Source organism: Felis catus, chromosome C2 (assembly GCF_018350175.1).
Source record: "Felis catus isolate Fca126 chromosome C2, F.catus_Fca126_mat1.0, whole genome shotgun sequence".
NCBI lineage: Eukaryota > Metazoa > Chordata > Mammalia > Carnivora > Felidae > Felis > Felis catus.
In genome coordinates this window covers 59,968,903-59,993,504 of record NC_058376.1, presented here as the reverse complement: position 1 = coordinate 59,993,504, position 24,602 = coordinate 59,968,903, and the positions used below count along the sequence as shown (strand labels likewise).

Genomic DNA, 24,602 nt, shown 5'->3' with positions numbered 1-24,602 from the left:
AGTTGGTTGGGTGTCTGACTCTTGATTTAGATTTAGGTCATGATCCCAGGGTCATGGGATTGAGCCTTGTGTTGGGCTCTGCACTGAGCATGGAGCCTGCTTAAGATTCTCTCTCCCTCTCACTCTCTGTCCCTCTACTTCTGCCCCTCTCCCCTGCTCGTGCTCTCTTTAAAAAAAAAAAAAAAATTAAATAAACGAAATTTTACAAAAAGGCAATAACTATTTTTTCTCTCTAGAGTAAAACGTTTCCTAGATTATATTGGGTCTCTGTTGGGACTCAGTCTAAGAAGCCCAGAATTGCAATTTTGTGAACCAAAGCCCTAAATCCCTGATTCCTACCTGAAAAAAACTATCTGATAAAGTACTGGGGATATTTAATAATAAGCATACTGGAATAGAAGTTAAACATTCACTGCAATATTTTTAATAGCTGAAGAATAAGAAACCAAAATGCCTCTTGGTTAAATAGTTATCATACTATACTGGAAAATAAAATAAATACAGCCTTTAGAAAGTATAACATAGATATCTAAACCCTATATGGAAGTATCTCCAAGATATATTTGTAAATAGAAAAGAACAATGTAGCATACTGCTTATAGTATCCTTCTGTCTGTTTTTTGTTTGTTTGTTTTTAAAGATAGATCCATGTATCAGCATAGAATATTTCTGGGAGGATACACAAATAACTATGACTGTTACCTCTGGAAAAAGGTATAGAGAGCTAAAGCCAAAAAGAATGTCACTTATGTTTTATTTTTAACAACTGTTCCTAGGGTACAAACAATATTAAAGTCTAGAATCCTTACAGGGCCTTGAAGGCCCTCTCCAGCCTCTTCTCCTCCCACTCTTCCCCTATATACTTTAGTTCTGCCCACCTCACCAGGGCCCCTCCAACGTGCTAACACAGCCCTGCCTAAGGGCCTTGTCCTTGCAGATCCTGCTACCTGGACCCTCTTCCTCCAGATATCCACGGGGTTTACTCCCTTCAGGTTTTTGCTTTGCCTCACAGAGAGGCCTTCTCCAGCCTTCCCATGCAAGATAGATTACAGTACAGTGCCTTAGTTTGGGCTCCTATAAGAAAAATACCATAGACTGAGTGATTTAAACAACGGAAATTTATTTCTCATGGTTCTGGAGGCTGGGAAGTCCAAGATAGAGGTGCCAGCTGGTTTGGTTCCTGGTGTCTGCTCTTCCTGATTATGTCCTTGTGTAACAGGGAGTGCAGTCACCTCTCTCATGTCTTTTCTTCTAAGGGCACTGATGTCATTCATGAGGGATACATGCTCATGACCTAATTACCTCCCAGAGGCCCACCTCCAACTACCATCATATCAGGGATCAGGGTTTCAACATGAATTGCAGGGGGACACAAACATTCAGTTCATAGGACAGAGTGACCTTTGCCATCTCTCTGGGCCCCTCTTTACTCTGTTTTATTTTCTCTTCCTAGCACTTAGCCCTACCCAACTGTATGTATGGAAAATACTCCTGAAGGTCAGGAATTTTCTCCGTTTTGTTTATTACATCCCCAGTGCCTAGAACAGAGCCTGACGCATAGTGGCTGTTCAAATTTAAATACTTAGTAAATGAAAAATGAACAGCAGAATCATTTGAATATGGTGCCTATTTTAAATTTTGAAAAGATACATATCACATATATGTGATAAAAACAAAGCTTTAAGTTTCTTCTGGCAAGTTCTTATTCTTCAGTGAAACTTTTAAGTGGTTAATTCTCTTTGGCAGAGCAAGAATATGATCCTGGACCAAGCCTTTAAATATATAACAGAACTGAAAAGGCAAAATGATGAACTCCTGCTTAATGGAGGAAACAATGAACAAGGTAAAGATTTGAAGATTCTTCATTTTTGTTGTTTTTTCAGTGTTCAGGTCTTCATGTCACAGGGCAACTTATATGAGGATACAGAGGCTTTTTTTGACCAGAAACATTGTTAAGATTGTCCATGCATTCGGTGGGCCAGAGAATAGTGTTGCAAATAAATTCATCTTAGTTTACCTCTTTTCCCTCTTCTGTGAGCAACTCTAATCTTGCAGGCATACGTAATTTTGATTTTGGACTCTTCCGTGCACTTCATATTTGCTGAGCTCATGAGACAAATAATGCTGGGTCGCTTTTATTCCACTTGGATCTTCCAGCTAGGGGAATCCCGTGAGAGGATATAGGGGAGAGTCCTGCTCAGTGTAACTTAAAAACAAAACAAAGACCTGCCTGGGCCAAGATTTAACTGTGACTTAACTCAAAAGGTCAAAACGTTCCGTTCATAATTGTTTATACTGCATGTAATGTGTGTATCAGACTGCCTGATCATTTAATGAAATTTGATTTTTATTATTATTCTTTAGATAATTACATTAAAAAATAAGTTTTTATTTTAATTCTAGTACAGTTAATACATAATGTTATATTAGTTTCAGGTATACTGAAATTTGATTTTTAATTAGAAGTGACATTTTTATGCTATATAAGTTCTGTTTTTCCATTTGCACTAGAGAGATTTCCTTGTAAGAGCTGAAAAGAAAAATGCCAGGCAGGTGAAAAGCTCAGAATGGTAGGCAGTTTGAATTGTCCTTTATTTATGGCTCTGACAAAAACGGAGAAAGAATTTCCTGGGACAACTCAGTAGGTCACCTTAAAAGGAGAGGAACAAAGGTAGAATTTGCTGAGGTGGGGGCAGTGTTGGGCTACTTTTATTGTATATCCAGAAGGTCAGCATTCTGAATTCTCTTTGCTTGCCTTAAGTTAGATGACAGCTTACCCCCTCCCCCACGTCAGCTGTCTTTTACAGTCCAGGCCCTGTTTTATGATGCTGTTAGGTAGTTAGATTCGTCATACATGTTTGGTAAGCACTCTGAGGCATCCCATAGAAGAGATATTAAGACTGGAATGATGTGTAGACTTTTCTAAGGAGAGCTTCTTTGGTTTCACACCCCAGAGGCTGAGGCAGTTGAGTTATATTAGGGAAAAGGGAACGTTTTGGAAAAATATAAGTTGCGTACGGCTCAGGAAAGGCTGAACAGGTAGGCCAGGGCTTGGGGCAGCACCTGAGGCAGCTTAAGTCTCACTACATTGTCATCTCTGTCACCATCCTTTCTTTGGCTCTTTTTTGTGCATCTGCTCTCTTCTCTTTTCTCCTCCCAGAAACTTCCCACATATCCTCTGTCCATAAGACAGGCTGGGCCATAGTCTGAGCCTGATTCCCAGCGGCCTTGGGAATCAGGCCCACCTGGGTTGAGTTTCATCTTCACTTATGCACTCAGTACCTGTGGCTATTCACCTCTCCGATCTCAGTTTCCCCATCTTAAAATGAAGATAATCACAGCACGTGTCTGGTTGACTTTAGACAAATTTATGTAATTACTCTGAGTCTGTTTCTCACATCTTAAAATACTGATGAGAGTAGGTAGTTCCCATCTCATGGTTGTTTTGAGGATTAAAAGAAATAATGCAGGTAAAGTACTTTGAGTAAAGTTGGCATATAGTAATTACCATCATCATTGTTGTTATTATTATGAAATGAGACAATGAATGAAAAGTGCCAGGCATGTAGTAAGTGTGTAATAAGTGAGGACAATCATCATTATTATTTGGTCCATAAAAATTGTCCCTTAACTTCTGATGCCCATGGCACATTGGCATCATTCTTCTGTGTCTCTTATTTTAAATGTCAGAGAAAAAGAATCCATTAGTCTCAGCTCATCCTTTTCAGAACAGAACTTTTTATTTCAGGCCACTTCACAGGGCATTGGCTTTGAAGATTGGCTGCCTTTGGTGGATGGGGAGGGGAGAGATCTACCACTGTGGCAAGACAGGTGGGATGTCTGGGGTCACAGAGCATAAATACCAACAGCGAAGGCTGCCCCAGTAGTAGGATCCATGGATGAAGTTCTCTCCCTTAGAAAAAGAGTAGGGCTGTGACAGTCGCATATGTCCATTGGCCCTGTCAAGGGAGATTGAAGTTCCGTTATTGATGCTTTCTTTGGTGCTCTACTACTTTACCTTCAACCTGTTCCACTGTCTCTGGCATTTCAAAGAGTAAAATAGAAGTGAGTTTAAAGCCATTTATAAAAGAGACTGACTATTACCACCACAAGTAATGTTAGCTGTTATAGCATGTAAATGTTATTATACTGATATTCAGTGTTATTTTCCTAGCATGTGACCATGATATCAGTGTGCCTTCCCTTCTTTTACCTTGGTAGCTGCCCCACTGGGAGTTTTTGAATTGGGAATTTTGAGATTTCTACATTATGGGTAATTTCTGACCTTACTTTTAAAGATATTTATTTTTAAAAGGATAGGATAGAGGCTTGTTACACCAATGTAAAAAGGAGAAAGAACTTGCATTAGAAAAGAACTGAAGATTCTCAGATGAGGTATTTCGAAATGCTAGAATTAGACTTTGGTAGTTAGCACACAGTTTTTTCTTAAGTTACTGTAAGTACTGACACTACCAGGTAATTGTTTCATTTTTATTTTTAATATTGTAGCTGAAGAAATTAAAAAGCTACGTAAACAATTGGAAGAAATTCAAAAAGAAAATGGCCGATATATTGAATTACTGAAAGCAAATGACATATGCCTATATGATGACCCTACAATCCACTGGAAAGGAAATCTTAAAAACTCAAAGGTCTCTGTTGTTATTCCCAGTGATCAGGTTCAAAAAAATATCATTGTTTATTCCAACGGGAGTCAGCCTTGTGGAAATAGCCAGGGAACAGCTGTTCAGGGGATAACCTTTAATGTTGGTCATAATTTACAAAAGCAGACCGCCAATGTGGTGCCAGTACAGAGGACTTGCAATCTTGTGACTCCTGTGTCTATTTCTGGAGTTTACCCTTCTGAAAACAAGCCATGGCATCAGACCACAGTTTCTGCATTGGCTGCCAACCAGCCTGTTCCTCTTTGTCTTCCTGCTACCATTCCTGCTCAAAATATTCTCGAGCTTTCCACCTCCGAAAGCGAATCGAGCGTGCTTGGTGCCACCAACGGCCCACTGATCGCAGTTCCCATTGGGCCTGAACCTCACCAACATCGTTCCGTGCACACGTGTCTAAGTGATCAAAGTTCTCCTGAAAATAAGAATGGGCAAGAGAGCCCCAAATTATTGAAGAAAACAGTCCCTTGTGCCACAGGCGTCCCCACCACTTCCTCAGCGACTGCCACTAAAGTGCACCATGGAAGCCAGTCCTGCCTGAGCATCCAGGATTTCAGAAATGATTTTCAAACCACCTTTGTTGTCTCAGTTACCACCACAGTCTGTTCCCAGCCTCCCAGATCTGCAGGTGATGCTTGTCCAGTGAGCATCAGCAAGGGTGCAGACTCGGCGAGTGTTACCGCAGCGGTGGCCCCTTCTGCCCCTGCAGGAGGGAAGACCACCACTCCTGTAAGCACTCTTTCTGCAAACCCTTTGGACAATAGTTGGACTCTTTCTTGTTCTTTGCCTTCTTCCAGTGTTAGCGCGTCGGATTTGAAAAACATTAATAGCCTTACCCGAATTTCCTCCGCTGGAAACACACAGACGACGTGGACTACTTTGCAACTGGCGGGAAACACTATTCAGCCCTTAAGCCAGACACCTTCTTCTGCAGTGACTCCGGTATTAAATGAGTCTGGTAGCAGCCCTCCCACGACCAGCCACAGTAGACACGTCGCTACGGGCGTCAACGTGAATAATTCCTTTCCCGCAGACGGGCAGGTGGTTGAGCAAGTAGTTGTCACCTTGCCTTCTTGTCCATCTTTACCTATGCAGCCACTAATTGCCCAACCACAAGTTAAATCTCAGCCTCCAAAAAGTATCCTTCCATTGAATTCAGCAATGCAAGTGATTCAGATGGCTCAGCCAGTCGGGTCGGCTGTGAATGCAGCTGCAGCTAATCAAAATGTTATCATTCTTCAGCCCCCCAGCACCACCCCTTGCCCAACAGTGATGAGAGCAGAGGTTCCCAACCAAACAGTAGGTCAGCAGATAGTGATCATACAGGCAGCTAATCAGAACCCTTTGCCGCTCCTCTCAGCTCCACCTCCTGGTTCTGTTCGACTCCCTGTCAGTGGAGCCAATGCTCTACTAGGGTCTAATAGTTCAGTGCAAAATGTTTCGACCCCCCAGACTTTTGGAGGAAAGCATCTTGTCCATATATTACCAAGACCTTCATCTCTATCAACATCTAGTTCAACACAAACTTTTTCTGTTACCATGTCAAACCAACAACAGCCTCAAACCATTTCTTTAAATGGACAGCTCTTTGCTTTGCAGCCTGTGATGTCCTCATCAGGAACTACAAATCAAACCCCTATGCAAATTATCCAACCCACCACCAGCGAAGATCCAAACACCAATGTTGCCCTGAATACATTTGGAGCTTTGGCCAGCCTCAATCAAAGCATATCACAGATGGCTGGGCAGAGCTGTGTACAGTTGTCTATTAGCCAGCCTGCCAATCCCCCAACTGCCGCAAGTAGTCAAACCATCCCAGTTCACAGTGTTTCATTAACAACAACGGTAGCATCTCCCATGACAACCGATAATTCAGCCACACTACCCAGTACTTATAGTCTGGTAACTACTCCCTCAGTAAACACTGTAGCTTGTTTACCTAATGTGAAGTCAAAAAGGTTTAAGAAGCCAGGTGCCAAGAAACACTTAGCAGCTCACAAGTCCGCATGTCCCCCGAATCCAGTCAGAGAGGTGGGCAAGTTAGCCTGCCCCGGCACTGAAGCCACAGCAGAGCCATCATGTGGTGATGGACTGCTGGAAAGCCTCCCTGTCGTGTTACCGTCTGTCACCATATCCCAGGCAAATTGTGTGAGTGTTTCTGGTTCACATTCTTTGGATGTTCTAAATCCTGAATCCGTGATACCCGAATCTGTACCCAAATCTAAGTCAACAGAAGAGTCTAGCTCACCCTCCCAAGCATCTGTAACGAGTGAACATTTTGTAATGGCCCCAGCAAAATCCAAAGATTCTGCCCCCATTCTGCAGCAAGAGGCATCTCAGGATAAGCCACCAGCTAGTTTGGCATTGTCAGATGCTGCCAAATGCTGCACTTCAGCCAGCGTGTTGATTCCATCTCCAAATGATCCCCACCTTTTGGTTTCTCAGGTTTCCGGGCTCTCATCCACCACTAGCACTACAAGCACTGACTGTGCTTCTGAGGTAGAAATCATTGCTGAACCTTGCAGGGTGGAGCAAGACTCATCAGATACGATGCAAACGACAGGTCTGTTAAAGGGGCAGGGTTTGACTGCATTGCTGTCTGGTCTTGCTAAAGAAAAAGACTCTCAGAAATTGTCTCTTTCGGTGCCGGTGGACCATCCTGACTTTCCTTCTGAAAATTCTAAAATGGCGGATTCAAGTGTCGATTTACATCCCAAACAGGAGCTGTTACTGATGAACAGTGATGACAGAGGTCCGGGGCAACACCACTCCTGCGTCCCTGATCAGGAGGTTATTAATGGCTCTTTGCTTGTCAGCAGGCAGGCCGACTCTCCCATGTCCACCAGCTCTGGCAGTAGTCGTAGTTTCTCAGTTGCATCCATGCTTCCTGAAACGACGAGAGAGGATGTCACCAGCAATGCAACAACGAATACCTGTGACAGCTGTACCTTTGTAGAGCAAACTGATATAGTTGCTCTTGCTGCAAGAGCTATTTTTGACCAGGAGAACCTTGAGAAGGGAAGAGCTGGCACCCAGGCTGATATGAGGGAGGTTACTTCAAAGCCTTCTGAAGCCTCACCTTTAGAGGGAGACCAGCCTTTCAAAACACAGATATCTAAAGAGAGTGGCCCAGGACAGGCAGAAGCAACACCAAATGAATTTAATTCTCAGGACTCAATCGAAGCAACTGTGGATCGATCCCTCGGAAAACCAAGTTGTTCTGTAGGAATCAAAACATCAAATGCCTCTTTACAGGTTTCGACTTCTCAGCCACCAAGCATCACCAGTTTAAGTGTCAATAATCTTATCCACCAGAGCACCATCAGCCATCCTCTGGTCAGCTGTGCTGGTCTATCCCAAACCGCAGAGCAAGCACCTGTTCCGGCAACGGTTAATCTGACTGTTGCATCTAGTTCCTACGGTGGTCAGCCTCCCGGGCCAGCTCTGATGACCGAATATTCCCAAGAACAGCTAAACACCATTACTGGCACCATACCAAATCCACAGGTTCAAGAGCCACTCTTAAAGCCAAGTCAGGAAAGCCGCAAAGACTCCGCCAAGCGTGCTGTCCAAGACGACCTTTTATTGTCTTCAGCTAAACGTCAAAAGCACTGTCAGCCAGCCCCACTGAGGCTTGAAGCTATGTCGCTGATGAACCGCACTCCGGACAGCATTTCTGATCAGACTCAGATGATGGTCAGTCAGCTCCCTCCCAACTCTGCAAACTCTGTTGTGCCTATTAGCAACCCAGCACATGGAGATGGCCTCGCACGATTATTTCCACCGAGTAACAATTTTGGGGCCCCTGCATTGAGACAAACGGAAGTTCAATGCAGTTCTCAGAATTCAGTTACCGAGCAGCAGCAAACCCAGGCCAGTCAACATCTCCAGGCCCTGCAACAGCATGTTCCAGCCCAAGGGGTATCTCACCTGCACGGTAACCACCTCTACTTAAAGCAGCAGCAGCAGCAGCAGCAGCAGCAGCAGCAGCAGCAGCAAGCAGGACAGTTAAGAGAGAGGCATCACTTGTACCAACTGCAGCGTCACGCGCCTCATGCAGAGAGCTCTGTCCACTCTCAGCCACATAACGTCCACCAACAGAGAACTCTCCAGCAGGAAGTCCAGATGCAGAAAAAGAGGAATCTCGTTCAGGGCACTCAGGCCTCTCAGCTTTCCTTACAACCAAAGCACCACGGAACTGACCAGTCCCGCCCCAAGAGTGGTCAGCCACATCCCCACCATCAGCAGATGCAGCAACAGATGCAGCAACATTTTGGAAGTTCCCAGCCAGAGAAGAGTTGTGAAAACCCTTCGACCAGCCGGAGCCACCACAACCATCCCCAGAACCATCTCAGTCAAGATATGATACACCAGCAGCAGGATGTTGGAAGCAGGCAGCAAGGTTCGGGGGTTTCTTCTGAACATGTATCTGGGCATAATCCATTGCAGAGGCTTTTGACTTCAAGGGGCATAGAGCAACAAATGGTGTCCCAGCCCAGTATCGTGACTAGGCCTTCAGACATGCCCTGTACTCCACACAGGCCAGAGAGAAATAGAGTTTCAAGTTATTCTGCCGAGGCACTTATTGGAAAGACATCTTCTAACTCAGAGCAGAGAATGGGCATGTCACTTCAGGGTTCCAGAGTTTCAGATCAGCTTGAAATGAGAAGCTATCTTGATGTTCCCAGAAATAAGAGTTTGGCCGTTCACAATATGCAGGGTCGCGTGGACCATACTGTTGCCTCGGATATCCGCCTTACTGACTGTCAGACGTTTAAACCAAGTGGAGCCAGTCAGCAGCCCCAGAGTAATTTTGAAGTACAGTCTTCAAGAAATAGTGAAATAGGTAACCCGGTATCATCATTGAGGAGTATGCAGTCCCAGGCTTTTCGAATTAGTCAAAACCCTGGTCCACCACCAATCGACCGCCAAAAGAGATTATCTTATCCACCAGTTCAGAGTATTCCGACAGGAAATGCCATCCCACCAAGGGACAGTGAGAACACTTGCCACCAGAGTTTCATGCAGAGTTTACTTGCCCCTCACCTTGGTGATCAGGTCCTTGGAAGCCAGAGATCACTCTCAGAACATCAGAGGAACACACAGTGTGGTCCATCCTCTGCAATTGACTATAATTGTCCCCCAACCCATGAAAGTGTCCATATTAGAAGAGAGAGTGAGAGTCAAAACAGGGAGAGTTGTGACATGTCCCTAGGTGCGATTAACACCAGGAACAGCACCCTGAATATTCCTTTCTCAAGTTCTTCTTCTTCAGGAGATATTCAGGGTCGAAACACAAGTCCCAATGTGTCTGTACAGAAGTCCAATCCCATGAGGATAACTGATAGTCATGGGACCAAGGGCCACATGAACCCTCCGGTCACAACCAACATGCATGGGGTTGCAAGGCCAGCTTTGCCCCATCCGTCTGTGTCTCACGGAAATGCTGAACAAGGGCCTCCTGTACGTCCAACTAACTCTTCAGTTCCCCAGCGATCAAGGCATCCCTTGCAAGACAGCAGTGGTTCCAAAATTCGTCAACCTGAAAGGAATCGTTCCGGAAACCAAAGACATAGTAATGTCTTTGACCCAAGTCTTCCCCATCTTCCTCTGTCCACTAGTGGCAGTATGATTCTTGGACGCCAACAAGCTGCTACAGAGAAGAGAGGAAGTATTGTTCGTTTCATGCCCGATAGCCCACAAGTACCTAATGATAACTCAGCGCCTGACCAGCATACACTATCACAAAATTTCGGTTTTCCTTTTATTCCCGAGGGTGGCATGAATCCACCAATAAATGCTAATACTTCTTTCATTCCACAGGTTACTCAGCCTAGTGCCACTCGAACGCCAGCTCTTATCCCTGTAGATCCCCAAAATACTCTGCCCTCCTTCTATCCCCCCTACTCCCCTGCTCATCCTACGCTGTCTAATGATATTTCCATCCCCTATTTTTCTAATCAAATGTTCTCAAATCCTAGCACTGAGAAAGTAAACAGTGGAAGCTTAAATAACCGATTTGGATCAATTCTGTCTCCTCCTAGACCTGTTGGTTTTGCTCAACCAAGTTTTCCTCTGCTCCCTGACATGCCGCCAATGCACATGACCAATTCTCACTTGTCTAACTTTAATATGACATCTTTGTTTCCAGAAATAGCTACAGCTCTTCCCGATGGCTCGGCAATGTCACCTTTGCTTACAATAGCAAACTCCTCTGCCTCTGACTCTTCCAAGCAGTCCTCAAACAGACCTGCCCACAACATAAGCCATATTTTAGGTCATGACTGCAGTTCAGCTGTTTAAATACTGATAGACTAAATGTAAATGTATCGGGTGAGATTACAAATGTGTTGTGTGTGCATGCACACATAATGCACATGGTGAGGGAGGTGGTGTGTGTGTGTGTGTGTGTGTGTGTGTGTGTGTGTGTGTGTTTGTATGTCTTTGTGTTTGTGTAATCAGTTTCCAGTTATCTTCCGAATGTAGGGAAGCCGTGTCAGAGATGATGCGAATACTGGGTTGCCAGCAACAAACTATCTTTCATTTTTAACTGCACGGTGTGCTTTTTAAGTTTTTCAAGTGGAGTTGCATTTTCAAGTTTGATTTGTAATCTAATATTCCCTAAATACTTACCAGCTGGAAGTTGGGGGAAAATCCCTTTGGCGTGTGTGGGGTAGTAGGAAAGAACCTAGATTTTAAATTTGATTGCTGATCATTTGTAAAATAGATAACTTGAGGTATTTGAGTTGCTCTCCAAAAATACAGACACTTTTGATATAACGCAGTGGCTCATCACCAAGTGCTTGGCTGATGACAGCATCTAGAACAGTTTCTTGCCCCTGGCAGGTATTGAATTAATGTAGAATGAATGTCCATGGTTCAAATCAAGCAGTTAGCAAATAAATGAGTTGCTCGATCAGCCTTTACTCCCAAGGTTTGCTGTAGGTAGAGGCTTCTTTCTTAATGATAACAATGCCTAAGCTATCTGAATTTTAATGTCTCATTCTTCAAATTAGGGAGCCATGTTATCTTTCAGTGTGCCAAGATCCTGGAAAGCAAAGGTCTTCCTTACTTAGCCTTAAAAATAGCAATCTGAAAAGCAAAGTATACATAGACTTTGTCCATTTTGTGCTTGCATTTTTGCATCAGGTCCTAAGGATAAAAGCAGTTGTATTGCAGAATTTTACATGTGTTTTGGCAAAGATTGTTGCTTCATTGGTTGAACTTTGTTTTCAACATTTTCTTCATTCTATTTATTTGAGCTCGAAATGCTTTCTTTTATATTTGTTAATCATTAGGGACTGCTCAGTAAATAGTGTGTTTGGAATTTACACAGTTATATGAGCCTTACTTTTTAAATATTTCTGAGCAGAGTCTTAAGCTCTGTCAGTGTTTTCATTTATTGATATTTATATTTAAAAGATGGCATTGTATGTTACATTATTACCCCGCATAGTAGAATTATAATGAGAAGATGAATTTGTTCATTATTTTTCCTGATGGTAGATGTGAAATGGTGCTTCAAAATATTGTCTCTGTATATGTCTCTGTGTGTGAGTGTGTGGGGGGAGGGGGAGAAGGGGGACAGAACACAGACATAGATTTGAAAATATAAACTGGTCCTTTAAAAATTGGCCTGCCATCTGGAAATGGAAATTGAGACCTGAGACCTGCTGAAGTATTGGAAAACTGGATGTTAGGGTTTTTAAAAGCCCCACAGAAGTTAATTATGTATACACGCGCACACACACACACACACACACACACACACACACACACTCATATATTGAATTTTGAAAACTTAAAAAAAAACCTCTGAAAACAACCATATATACTCACATTCTCAAACTTATTACTTTTTGTTGTTGTTATATTCTGCCAAATATAGGATCAAGTGGGAGAGATACATATAACATGGTTCTGTCTGCTCTGTTAATAAAGTAAACCCAAGAGCCAGCATTTTATTTTTTCCTCCTTAAAAATGCCTCCTCAGGCTGGGTCAGAGCTGTTAACTCTGGCGAATACCTCTTGTGAAGACTCAGTGGAAGGGTCACGTGTGCCTCTTGAACTGTTCTTACCAAACTTTCCTCCCTCCTCCTGCTGCTGACTGAAGCAGCCTCCTGGGAGCAAGAAAAAAAAATGTAAACAAGAAAAGCTTCTGTATTTTCTCCTTCAAAATACTCATGGGGAAGAATAGGAGTTACTTAAATAAGACAACAGATAAACAAAGTAGTTAACACTTTTAATTGAGGGGAAACATAAAATTTATGGCTTGTTTTTAATTGAGTTTTAGGTTGTAACATTCAAGTTTTTCTCTGTACTTGAAAGGTCCAGCCTGCCAATTTCAAGAAAGGTAGTGTTCAATATGTTTGGTTATTCATTCTCCCTTCCTCCATCTCTCTGTCTCTCTGTCTCTGACACACACACACACACACACACGCGCACGCATTCATGCACGCACGCACGCACAGCGTGGTGGCTATTGAGTCCTGAAGAACTGGGCACTGTTAGATAGAACGAAGGTAACAGGCTAAGGAGAAGATCAAGTTGAACATTGCGATAGAAAGGCCTCAAAGCCTGGCACTTTCAGATATTTCTCTGTTGCATTGATTTTATTTTTCTGCTCAGCCCTGTTCAGAGATAGCGTTTACATGTTTCAGAGCTTTCATTCCAAGAATGTAACTTGATCTCAAATGAACCCCTACCCCTAAGTAAGGCTTGTTTGACCCTCTGAAGAAAGATATGACTCTCTGCAAATAATTTGGCTCCTGCTTACATGTAGCTCTAATTATCTTACAGACATGTGCATATATATGTAAGAGATCATTGTATGTATGGACTCAGTTCTGAAAGTGTTCAGAGAAGAGTAATCTTATTTGATTTAAAAGCATGAGTGTACAAGATTTATCAGCAGTATATTAAGTATTTGATAATTAGAGCTAAATGATTTTGGGGAGGAATTTTATTTAATATCTAGCAATCTCTGGATATAATTTTTGGCAAAGGTACAGCAGAAAACAAATAGTAAACTTTAATGTTATTCTTGGCTTGCTCATATATGACTATAGAATGTAAAACCATTTCCACAGATAATTTTGTAATTTATGAAAATACACAAACATACAAACCTATGAATCATAAATGAGAGTCATTAATTAAATTGTTTTTGTCTCTTTTAGTGTTACTGATCACATAGAATCAATTAGAGAAAGTAGTTGACTCTGACCATTTAACACAGTAACTTCTAATGAAGTGAAAAATTTCAGATACTTCATCCTGTATAAACTTCTAATATGTCAATCATGGATAAAAGAAATCAAGTTTGATGTCATTTCTCTTTTTGGGATATTTTATACCACTTCAGGAAATTTATTTTTGTTTATATCATAAGACCTTTTGGGGGGACCAGGGATGGCATCTTTTTTCTAAGTAAGGAGCCACATCCCCCAGTGATCATGCTTTATAAAATTTAACGTATTAGAACTGTGGAAAGAGAAGAATGAGGAGGGAATATTCTTTTGCAGCAATTTCCATTTACGTATCAGGGTGAACTGCAATAAAGATCCATTTTTAAAAATCAGCCTTCTTAAAGTACAAAATTATTTAAACATTTTAAAGATAATTCATTTGCCTTGCTCTTGCCTTCTAACATTATCCATATCATGGAAAGGCTGAAATTTATACCCCCCAAAAATGTGGAAACGTGTTTTAATGGAGGTAAGGTTGTAAAATTTTGAGAAAGGATAAAGACTCACTAATAAGCATCTTCTCAGCTTTGTCCTCCCTTTGATAGATAGGTACCGAGGCCCCTCTTTTCTTCCATCTGCTGCGAGTCAGCAGGTGGCAGGGAACCTGCACATTTCCTTAGGATGATTACTTCTCTGCCTTGAAATGTTTATTGGGCCCACCCATCTATTGGATCATTGTGTGACAGTGAGTCATGCTCCTATATCAGTGAGTGAGTCCCAGTTCCTGGCTTTGGGAACCACTGTATCTCCTATTCTATCAAGAGGTAACAAGAATTTCTTGAAACAAAGTTAGTTCAGAATTAATTTAAGATACTGAATGTGCCATACAGTTAGTTCTCTTCCTTGTTTTGATGAGCTTGCTTTGTGTTTGTTTTTGCTTTTCCTCATGGCGAGTTTAGAAAGCTCAACGGTGGGACCCAAATCAGATGGCTTTGGGTTGATACTTTAGGAACCTGGAGGTCGTACTTCTGTTGTCTGTATAAATTCTGCCTTTGCCTGGAGCTAATTGCCTATGGCTGTGTATATCCAGAGGGCAATAATAATAGCCAAATAAACTAGTGTGAAGTTAATCTGTGAGTGATGATTTTATGATACCTATATGCAAGTTAAAGGCCAGAAACTCATTCCTTCTTGAACTACCTTTTTTGGCCAAATGCCGTGAACAGAAAAGGGTCCTTTTTTTTTTTTTTTGACTTAACCATATTTTGTCTGCATTCTACACCTTCCTGTGTGAGCTTGACAGTGTTTTTACCGGAGTCTGTGGGGGACACCAAGTTTGGATCGGGGCAGTCCAGCATGAGGCCCTTCTTGGACACAGAGCTTCTAGTTCTGCCCACATGCCTCTATCCTGGTACTGCACTTTACTTGAAACTGTGCCTCTGGTCCTAAGACCAGCCATTGGAACATATTACCCACTCCTGTGTTACATAGCAAAGGACCAGTCGGAATGGTACGTGCTGTGTAGTCAAACACCTAGAAGACAAGAACAGCTGATGTTTCTCACTGTTGCCTTATCATTCTCTGAGCCATCTTTGATGCCGATCTTGTAAAAAGTGTATTAGAAGCAAAACTCCTTTTAAACTCAGAGCTTGTAGGTGGTGGTCATTCAACATCCTTGTTTCTATATTTGCACAAACCCTATCCACCCACTGCAGGGGTCTGGTGCACGCATGTGTTCAGATGCTTCCTAGACACGAGCCAACTTGGGTTGAAAGTGGATATAATATTCAAATTGGTGTTATTTTGGATGATAATCTGCATAATCTGTCACTAGAGATCTCATGAGACATAGAAGATAACTCTTCATTTGTAATTTAACACTTTTAAAGAAGATGATCATAAGTTGTGGGGTTTTATTTATTTTTTTTGGCTCAGTTGTGTATACAGCTTGACACCATATGATGTCCTAGGAACTTAGAGCTTGCTCCATCTAACTCCTTCACTTCTCTGGATCTCTTTACCCCCATCCCTCAAGTCTTAAAACCATTTTCATCTGTGAGGTCATTGAGGCACTGGACTTGACTATATTGGTAACCTTTAAGGGAGTTAAACTGTTGATCTTCCAAGAAGAAAGGGACCAGACAGTGTTGCTTAAGATGCTGCAGTTGTGTTACTGTGAAGAAAAGATTCGCTTCCACTTTCAGCAGGCCATATATATATATATATATATATATATATATATATATATATATTCATTTTGGTAAAAATAGGTGGAAAATCGGAAGACATAATTACCTTCACAAATTATTATAGATACACTGGGTGAGAGGCTTACTGTAGGGCAGTCGCCAGAAAAACCTAACTGTAGTCTTTCAATAGTGTAATATTTGTATCTATTCCCATGCCAGCGATGTCTGCTGTGTACTGTGTCCTATTACTGTAAATCACCTGGTTTATAATACTAATGGGAACTAATTTGTTTTGTAATGGAATCCAGAGCAGATATGTATAATATGATCAGGATTGTCCTCCCTGTTGTAAATAAGAATAGGTCCTGTTTATTTTGACATCTTTTTACAAATGCATTGTATTAGGGTGTGAATATTCTGAACCATGCTCTTGTTTAAAGTTTTGAAATTTTTATTGGTAAATGTAACATTTTAATGGTTGTAATAATTATTTGTATAGATATGAATATAGTATTTTATTTAAGAAAATAAACTTTGCATTTTTGCATTGTGAATTCTGTCTTTTCTGATCATTGCCGCGTGCCACCTCAAACCTGGTATTAAAACAACTTGTCTTGTATACCAAAGTTTTCTGTTCAAGGAATCTTCCAATATTACCACAATGTCTGAAAATGATACCGTGACCCAGTTCCCCTGGGGACTGTGTTCCTGATCAAAGAGTCAGCCTCAAATAAACCAGACCAGTGCTATAGTGTTGGAGCAAACTATACACCTCTGTACTCATCGTAAAAAGTAAAATTAGAATCCCAGATCTGGAAGAGTATTGAGAGAAGATTCAGTTGAAGTCGCTATAGTGGAGGAACCTGAAGCACAGAACTTTGGAACCAGAAATGGGCCTTTCAGTATAGCTTCCCACATCAACTTGGTTACTGTTTACAACCGTGAAGTTTGAGAGGAAAAAACAAGTTGCAGGGGAGCTCGAACAGCACGAAGTGATAGAAGTTTAAATGCCTATAAATGAAACAATTTCTTGTTTAGGGATACCAAGAGACCTGATAAAAATTGTAAATTAAGGAAATGACAATCCCAAAGTTCAGTACAATGGGTACTTCTTAGGAAAGGAGGGAGGTTTGTATCAAGGATGGGTACATCAAAAGCACTGGTATGTTCCATTGAACCGAATAGTAGATAGGTGTTTGTCTCATTTACACCAGGAGATTTTGTTTTATAAATGAATAAACTACATTCTAATATTAAAATGGGTAAAATGAGGATTTACAGATCATTTATTCCCATATCTCAATAAAGCTCTTTTTTAAAATGTTTATTCAGTTTTGAGAGAGGGAGAGACAGAGCGCCAGTGGGGGAGGGGAAGGGGAGAGAGAGAGAGAGGGAGACACAGAATCCGAAGCAGGCTCCAGGCTCTGAGCTGTCAGCACAGAACCCGATGCGGGGCTCAAACTCACAAACCGTGGGGCGCCTGGGTGGCGCAGTCGGTTAAGCGTCCGACTTCAGCCAGGTCACGATCTCGTGGTCCGTGAGTTCGAGCCCCGCGTCGGGCTCTGGGCTGACGGCTCAGAGCCTGGGGCCCGTTTCCGATTCTGTGTCTCCCTCTCTCTCTGCCCCTCCCCCGTTCATGCTCTGTCTCTCTCTGTCCCAAAAATAAATAAACGTTGAAAAAAAAAAATTAAAAAAAAAAAAAAAAAACTCACAAACCGTGAGATCATGACCTGAGCCGAAGTCAGACACTTAACCCCCTGAGCCACTCAGTTGCCCCAGTAAAGCTGTTTTTTTTTTTTAAAGGTATTTCCACAAAGAAAACTTCAAGTGGTTTTACTGGAAAATTACTTTAAATATTAAAGGAAGAAATAACACTGATCTACCATGACATAGAGAAAGAAGGGATCACCTACAAACTTGTTTTAGGAAGTTAACTTTGATACCAAATCTGTCACATTGTAGCAAAGGAAAATTATAGGCCAATATCCTTAATGAACATAGATGTGAAAATTCTAAAGATGTCCACAAATTGCATCTAGTGATGCAGGGAAAGAATTGTGCATCATGACCAAACAGGGTTTACTTCAGGAATACAAGGTTAACATTTTAAAATCAATTTAGGCATCATGGTCTCAGAATAAAGGAGAAAAAAAAACTATATGGTAACTCAGTTGATAAAATTCGGCCTCCATTTGTGGTAAAAACTCTAAACAAAATGAGAAGGGAACATTCTCAATCTGATAAAGCATATCTACAACCCAAACAAAACACCAAACACAGAACTACAGCTCATATTATAGCTGATGATCTCCCCCTGAAGTCAGGAACAAGACAAGGATGATCATTATTTATCTGTCTATTCGACATCTTATTGATGTTCCTAGCCAGTGTATTACTGAAGAATAAAGCTCTTCACCCAAAACTATAAAACGTTGCTGGTAGAAATTAAAGGATACAAATATTAAAGCATTTTGTCGCACACCTGAAACTCATTTAACAGGGCAATTATATCTCAATAAAACCATTTAAAATTACTCTAAAGCTCTGACACTTTGAACAGTGTGATACTGGCACAAGGAAAGATAGTGGACTAATGGGAGGGAACAGAAATCTCAGAAATAGATTACACATTATAGTCATTCGATTGACAAAACTGCCAGTTGCGTTTCAGTGAGTAAAAGGTGGTACTTTCAATAAATGTGGCTGTAGCAGCTGGCTATCAGTATGGAGGGGGGAAAAAGACCCTGGGCCTCCCTACTCCACACTATACACAAAAATTCCTTTGTAGTCATAGACCTACATGTATGTAAAAGGTAAAACACTGAAGCTTGTAGAGCAGTGGTGCTTAAAATGTAGTCCCAGAATCCTGGGGTTCTCTGAGACGCTTGCAGGGCATCTGTGAGGTCACAGTTATTTTTACGATACTACTAAGATACAAGATGCCTGTAACTGTATTGGCATTTGCACTGATGGGGCAAAATCAGTGGTGTGTAAAACTGTCGGTGCTTTAGCACCAATCAAGGCAGTGGCACCACTGCTGTGCTAATTGTCATTGTATTCCTTTTCTAAAAAATTTGAGTATAGTTGACACATGATGCTACATTAGTTTCAGGTGTACAGTGTAACATTTGTTTGTTTACTCATTCGCTTTTAGATTCCACACATGAGAGAAATCCTGTGGTACTTGTCTTTCTTTGACTTATTTCACTTAGCATAATACCCTGTAGGTCCATCTATGTTGTCACAAATGTCACAGCCTCATCTTTGTTATGGCCGTGTAAAATTCCTGTGTGTGTGTGTGTGTGTGTGTGTGTGTGTGGTGTATCACATCTTCCTTATCCATTCGTCTGTCAATGGACACTCAGGTTGCTTCTATATCTTGGCTATTGTAAATAAAGCTGCAATAAACATAAGGGTGCAAATATCTTTTTGAATTAGGGTTTTTGTTTTCTTTGAGTAATACCCAGTCATGGAACTATTGGATCATACGGTATTTCTATTTTTAATTTTTGAGGACTCTCCATACTGTTTTCCACAGTGGCTGCACCAATTTACATTCCCACCAACGGTGCGTCCTCGCCAACACTTGTTGTTTCTTGTCTTTTTGATTGTAGCCATTCTGACAGTCGTAAGGGGATATCTCATTGTAGTTTTGCCTTGTATTAGCCTGATGATTAGTGAGGTTGAGCATGTTTTCATATGTCTGTTGGCCATCTGTTTGTCTTCTTTAAAAAAAATGTCTACTCAGGTCCTCTATTTTTTAATCAGATTTTTCTTTTGGTGTCAAGTTGTATAAGTTATTTATATATTTTGGATATTAACCCCTCATCAGATATATCATTTTCTTTAAAAAAAAAATTTTTTTTTCAACGTTTATTTATTTTTGGGACAGAGAGAGACAGAGCATGAAGAGGGAAGGGGCAGAGAGAGAGGGAGACACAGAATCAGAAACAGGCTCCAGGCTCCGAGCCATCAGCCCAGAGCCTGACGCGGGGCTCGAACTCACGGACCGCGAGATCATGACCTGGCTGAAGTCGGACGCTTAACCGACTGCGCCACCCAGGCGCCCCAGATATATCATTTTCATATCTCTTCTCTCATTCACTAGGTTGCCTTTTCGTTTTGTTGATAGTTTCCTTCTCTGTGAAAAAGCTTTTTATTTTGATGTGGTCCCCATAGCTTATTTTTGCTTTTGTTTTTCTTGACTTCGGAAAATGTTGCTATGGCTCGTATCAGGGAAATTACTGCCTGTCTTCTCTTCTAGGATTTTTATGGTTTCAGGTCTCACACGTAGGTCTTTAATGCATTTTGAGTTTATTTTTGTATATGGTGTTGGAAAGTGGTTGTTTCATTCTTTTGCATGTAGCTGTCCAGTTTTCTTGGCACCATTTATTGAAGAGACTGTCTCTTCCTCCTGGTATATTCTTGCCTCCTTTGTCGTAGATTAGTTGACCATATAAGCTGGGTTTATTTCTGGGCTCCCTATTCTGTTCCATTGATCTATGTGTTGATTTTTGTGCCAATACTATACTGTTTTGATTATTACAGCTTTGTAGTATTTCTTGAAATCTGGAATTGTGATGCGTTGAACTTTGTTCTTTTTCAAGATTGCTTTGGCTGTTCAGGGTCTTTTGTGGTTCTGTACAAATTTTAGTATTATTTGCTCTGGTTCTGTGAAAAATGCTGTTGATATTTTGATAGGGATTACATTGAGTCATTGTACTTTTAATCATCATAAACTTACAGTTAAAAAAAAAAGCCGACTTCATTTCAGAATGTTCTTGATTAAGCAGTACAGATTAATACTTTTGTTAAAACTTGGGTCATGAGTACACTTCCTCTTAATATTCTTTTTTTTTTTTTAATTTTTTTTCAACGTTTATTTATTTTTGGGACAGAGAGAGACAGAGCATGAACGGGCGAGGGGCAGAGAGAGAGGGAGACACAGAATCAGAAACAGGCTCCAGGCTCTGAGCCATCAGCCCAGAGCCCGACGCGGGGCTTGAACTCACGGACCACGAGATCGTGACCTGGCTGAAGTCGGACGCTTAACGGACTGCGCCACCCAGGCGCCCCCCTCTTAATATTCTTTAAAAAATTTTTTTTAAGGTTTATTTATTTTTGAGACAGAGAGAGATAGAGCATGAATGGGGGAGGGTCAGAGAGAAGGAGACACAGCATCCGAAACAGGCTTCAGGCTCCGAGCTGTCAGCACAGAGCCTGATGCGGGGCTTGAACTCACAAACCGCGAGATCATGACCTGAGCCGAAGTTGGCCGCTTAACCGACTGAGCCACCGAGGCGCCCCTTAATATTCTTTTTAAACATTGCATTAATATGTAGTATTCTATGAGCACACGGGAAACAAACATAATGCGCTTCTGCTAGAAACCAAAGTATGGTGGTTGTGGTAGGAAAAGTTACTAGTGTGTGGATTATGGAATGAAATAGTGGCCTTCTTCATGGAATACTAGTTTTAGCTGGAAGAATTATTGAAATCTCTGATTATTTGGCATTCTCAAAAATTAATGAAATGAGCTCATCACTATATCCAGTACTGTAAGTTTGAAAGGTTTCCATTAAGGACTTTCTGATGAAGTCAGTGGTAGTATCAATGAATTATTTTAGATATATGTTTTATATATATATAAACATAATACATATATATGTATTTTGTATATATAAACAATAATATATATATGTTTATATATATGTGTGTGTGTGTGTGTATACACACACACACACACACACACACACACACGTTTTTTTTTTTAATCTGAGCTGAAATCAGGAGCCAGATGCTTAGCAAACTGAGCCACCCAGGTGCCCCAGTATATATATTTTACATATGTATACATAATTAAATGTGCAAATGTTTGGAAGATTTCCACAATTCAGTGAGCCAAGATTTTCCAAACGACCAAAGGATGCTGTTACAAAACCGTGCATGGATAAAATGATCCATTCAAATTGCAGGCTAGACTGGGGCGCCTGGGTGGCTCAGTTGGTCAAGTGACCGACTTCGGCTCAGGTTATGACCTTGCGGTTTATGAGTTTGAGCCCCACGTCAGGCTTTGTGTTGGCAGCTCAGAACCTGGAGACTGCTTTGGATTCTGTGCCTTCCTCTCTCTCTCTGCCCCTCCCCCGCTTGTGCTCTGTTTCTCCATCTCAAAAATAGATGAACATTTAAAAAAATTGCAAGCTAGAACAATAGATTTTAATGCTGCAATACATGAAATGTTCACTGATGATAACTTCAAATTCCACATTGCAACTAATCTTTGGGAAACTACCATTTGTTGAGTTTTGGTGGAGTATAAAAGAAGAATATCTACAGTTGTCTGGAAAGACTACTCCCCTTTCCAACTACATATTTCTGTAAGGTTAGATTTCCTTCACATACATACTTCAAGCAAAACACATACTTCAGCAGAGTGAAGGAAGAAATTATTAGGAGAATCCAGCAATCTTCTAGGAAGCCAGACATTAAATAGATTTACAAAGATGTGGAACACTGCTACTATTCTCACAAGTATTTTTTGTTGTTGTTTTGGAAGATATAGTTATTTTTCATGAAATATGTTCTTTGTGTCATGTAATGAGCTTATTGTTACCTATTTGTAAATTTTCAATTTTTATTTCTGTAACGGCAAATATTGATAGGTGTAACTCAGAAATAAAACCTCTTTGGGGTCCTCAATAATCGGTAGGAGTGTACATAGGTCCTGAGACCACAAAATCTGAGAGCTAATGTTCTAGAAGAAACCATAGGAAATATTGTCTGGCCATATCTATAAAAAATTGTTACTTGAGACTTCATTAAAATTGAGAGTTTTTCATCAGCAACTCACATACTGGCAAAGATTATATATCAAAAAGAAAAAGACTCATACGCTGATTTGAAACATTGGCAAAGAATTTGAAAAAAGTCTTCACATAAATGACCAAGAAGTTTATGAAAAGGTGCTCAACTTCAGTCACCTTGAGAGAAATGCGAAAGAAAATACAATGAGATACTGTTACTCCTCACACAGAAGGAAGAAAATGGAAAGAACTGACAAATGTCAAGTGTTGGCAAAGATACAGAATAATTGGAACTCTCCTATGGTGCTGATGAAGGCATAAATTGGTATAACCACCTTGGAAAACTGTTGGCACTATCCTCTAAAATTAAAAGATTTACCAGGGGCACCTGGCTGACTCCGCTGATGGGGTGCAAGTCTTCATCTCAGGGTAGTGAATTTGGGCCCCATGTTGGGTGTAGAGATTACCAAGAAAATAAACAAACTTAAGAAAAGAAAAAAAAAACAACAACAACTGAAGACTTACCAACCCCAGGACACTTCGGTGGTTCAGTGGGTTAAGCCTCTGACTTCGGCTCGGGTCATGATCTCATGGTTCATGAGTTTGAACCTCATGTGGGCTCACTGCTGTCAGCGTGGAGTCTGCTTGGGATCCTCTGTCCCCCTTTCTCTCTGCCCCTCCAATGCTTGCGCGCTTGCTCTCTTTCAAAAAAATAAATAAAACATTAAAAAAAAAAAAGACTTACCCCATGACTCAGCAATTTCATAGTGCACTCTGTATATAGCTTGGAAGTAATGTTTGTGTAAGTTCACAATGGACATGTATAAGAATGTTCGCAGAAGCTTTTTTTTTTTTTTTTTTTTTTTACAGCAGCCAAAAACTGGAAATGACCCAAACATCCATCAGTAGGGGAATGGGTAAAGAAATGCTATATACTCACAAAAAGAAGGTACTAATACACATGGATGAATCTCACAGACATTATATTGAATGAAAGAAGCCAGACAAAAAGGAGTATCTACTGCATAATTCCATGTATGTGTAGTTCAAGAACAGGCAAAATTAACCTATAAGGAGCAAAGCCAGAAGAGTGGTTACCTCTGGAGTGGGGATTTAACTCAGGACAGGCACAAGGATATGGGAAATGTTTTCTATCTCAGTGTGGGTGGTGTTTACATTGGTGTGTATGTGTGCACATACATACCTTACTGAACATAGTTTATATGTCCCTAAATAAAAAGGTTAAGAAAAAATTATCTATGGAAGTCTGAACTGATGTTAGTTTTCTCTTGATGAATTTCTAGAATTGGTAAAATCTAAAAGCTATTTTACTGTCACTCTTTAGAAAAAGAAAAAACGATGCCACTGTTTTGTATCTGGCTCCTGTTGCCCGGCTATGTGACTTTGGGCAAGTCGTATAACTTCTTTGCATCTTCGTTTATTTGTTGGAACATTATCTATCCTGCCTCACAGGGCCGACATGAGGGACAAATGAGGTTTGATATTTGAAAGTGTTTTCACACAGTTGCAAAGGAACATTTGAATGTAAAGAGGCAATTATTTTTTATGAAAATCCTCATTTCCATCTCCCCTACCCAGGAGACTGAAATGCAGGGAACACTAGAATACAGTTTCTTGGTCAGTGTCAACAGCCCCTTTGACCTCTCCTTTCTGTTGGAAATTAAGGAGATAATGTTAATTTGCTACCTACATAAGTTCAGAAGTCTGGTAGGTTGGTTAAAC

The 24,602-nt window shown here is 41.0% G+C and overlaps 1 protein-coding gene across 2 annotated transcripts in view; it reads left to right on the top strand.

Moving 5' to 3' along the window:
* The window catches only part of USF3 (upstream transcription factor family member 3), a 56,838-nt gene extending 40,692 nt beyond the window's left edge, over positions 1 to 16,146 (top strand). For both annotated transcript variants that reach the window (XM_023260145.2, XM_023260144.2), the window contains 2 exons: positions 1,747 to 1,843; positions 4,510 to 16,146. In XM_023260145.2, the coding sequence (XP_023115913.2) occupies positions 1,756 to 1,843; positions 4,510 to 10,982 (6,561 nt within the window). In that variant the 5' untranslated portion in view covers positions 1,747 to 1,755 and the 3' untranslated portion in view covers positions 10,983 to 16,146. The remainder of the gene's footprint in view (positions 1 to 1,746; positions 1,844 to 4,509) is intronic.
* Positions 16,147 to 24,602: the final 8,456 nt, after the last annotated feature.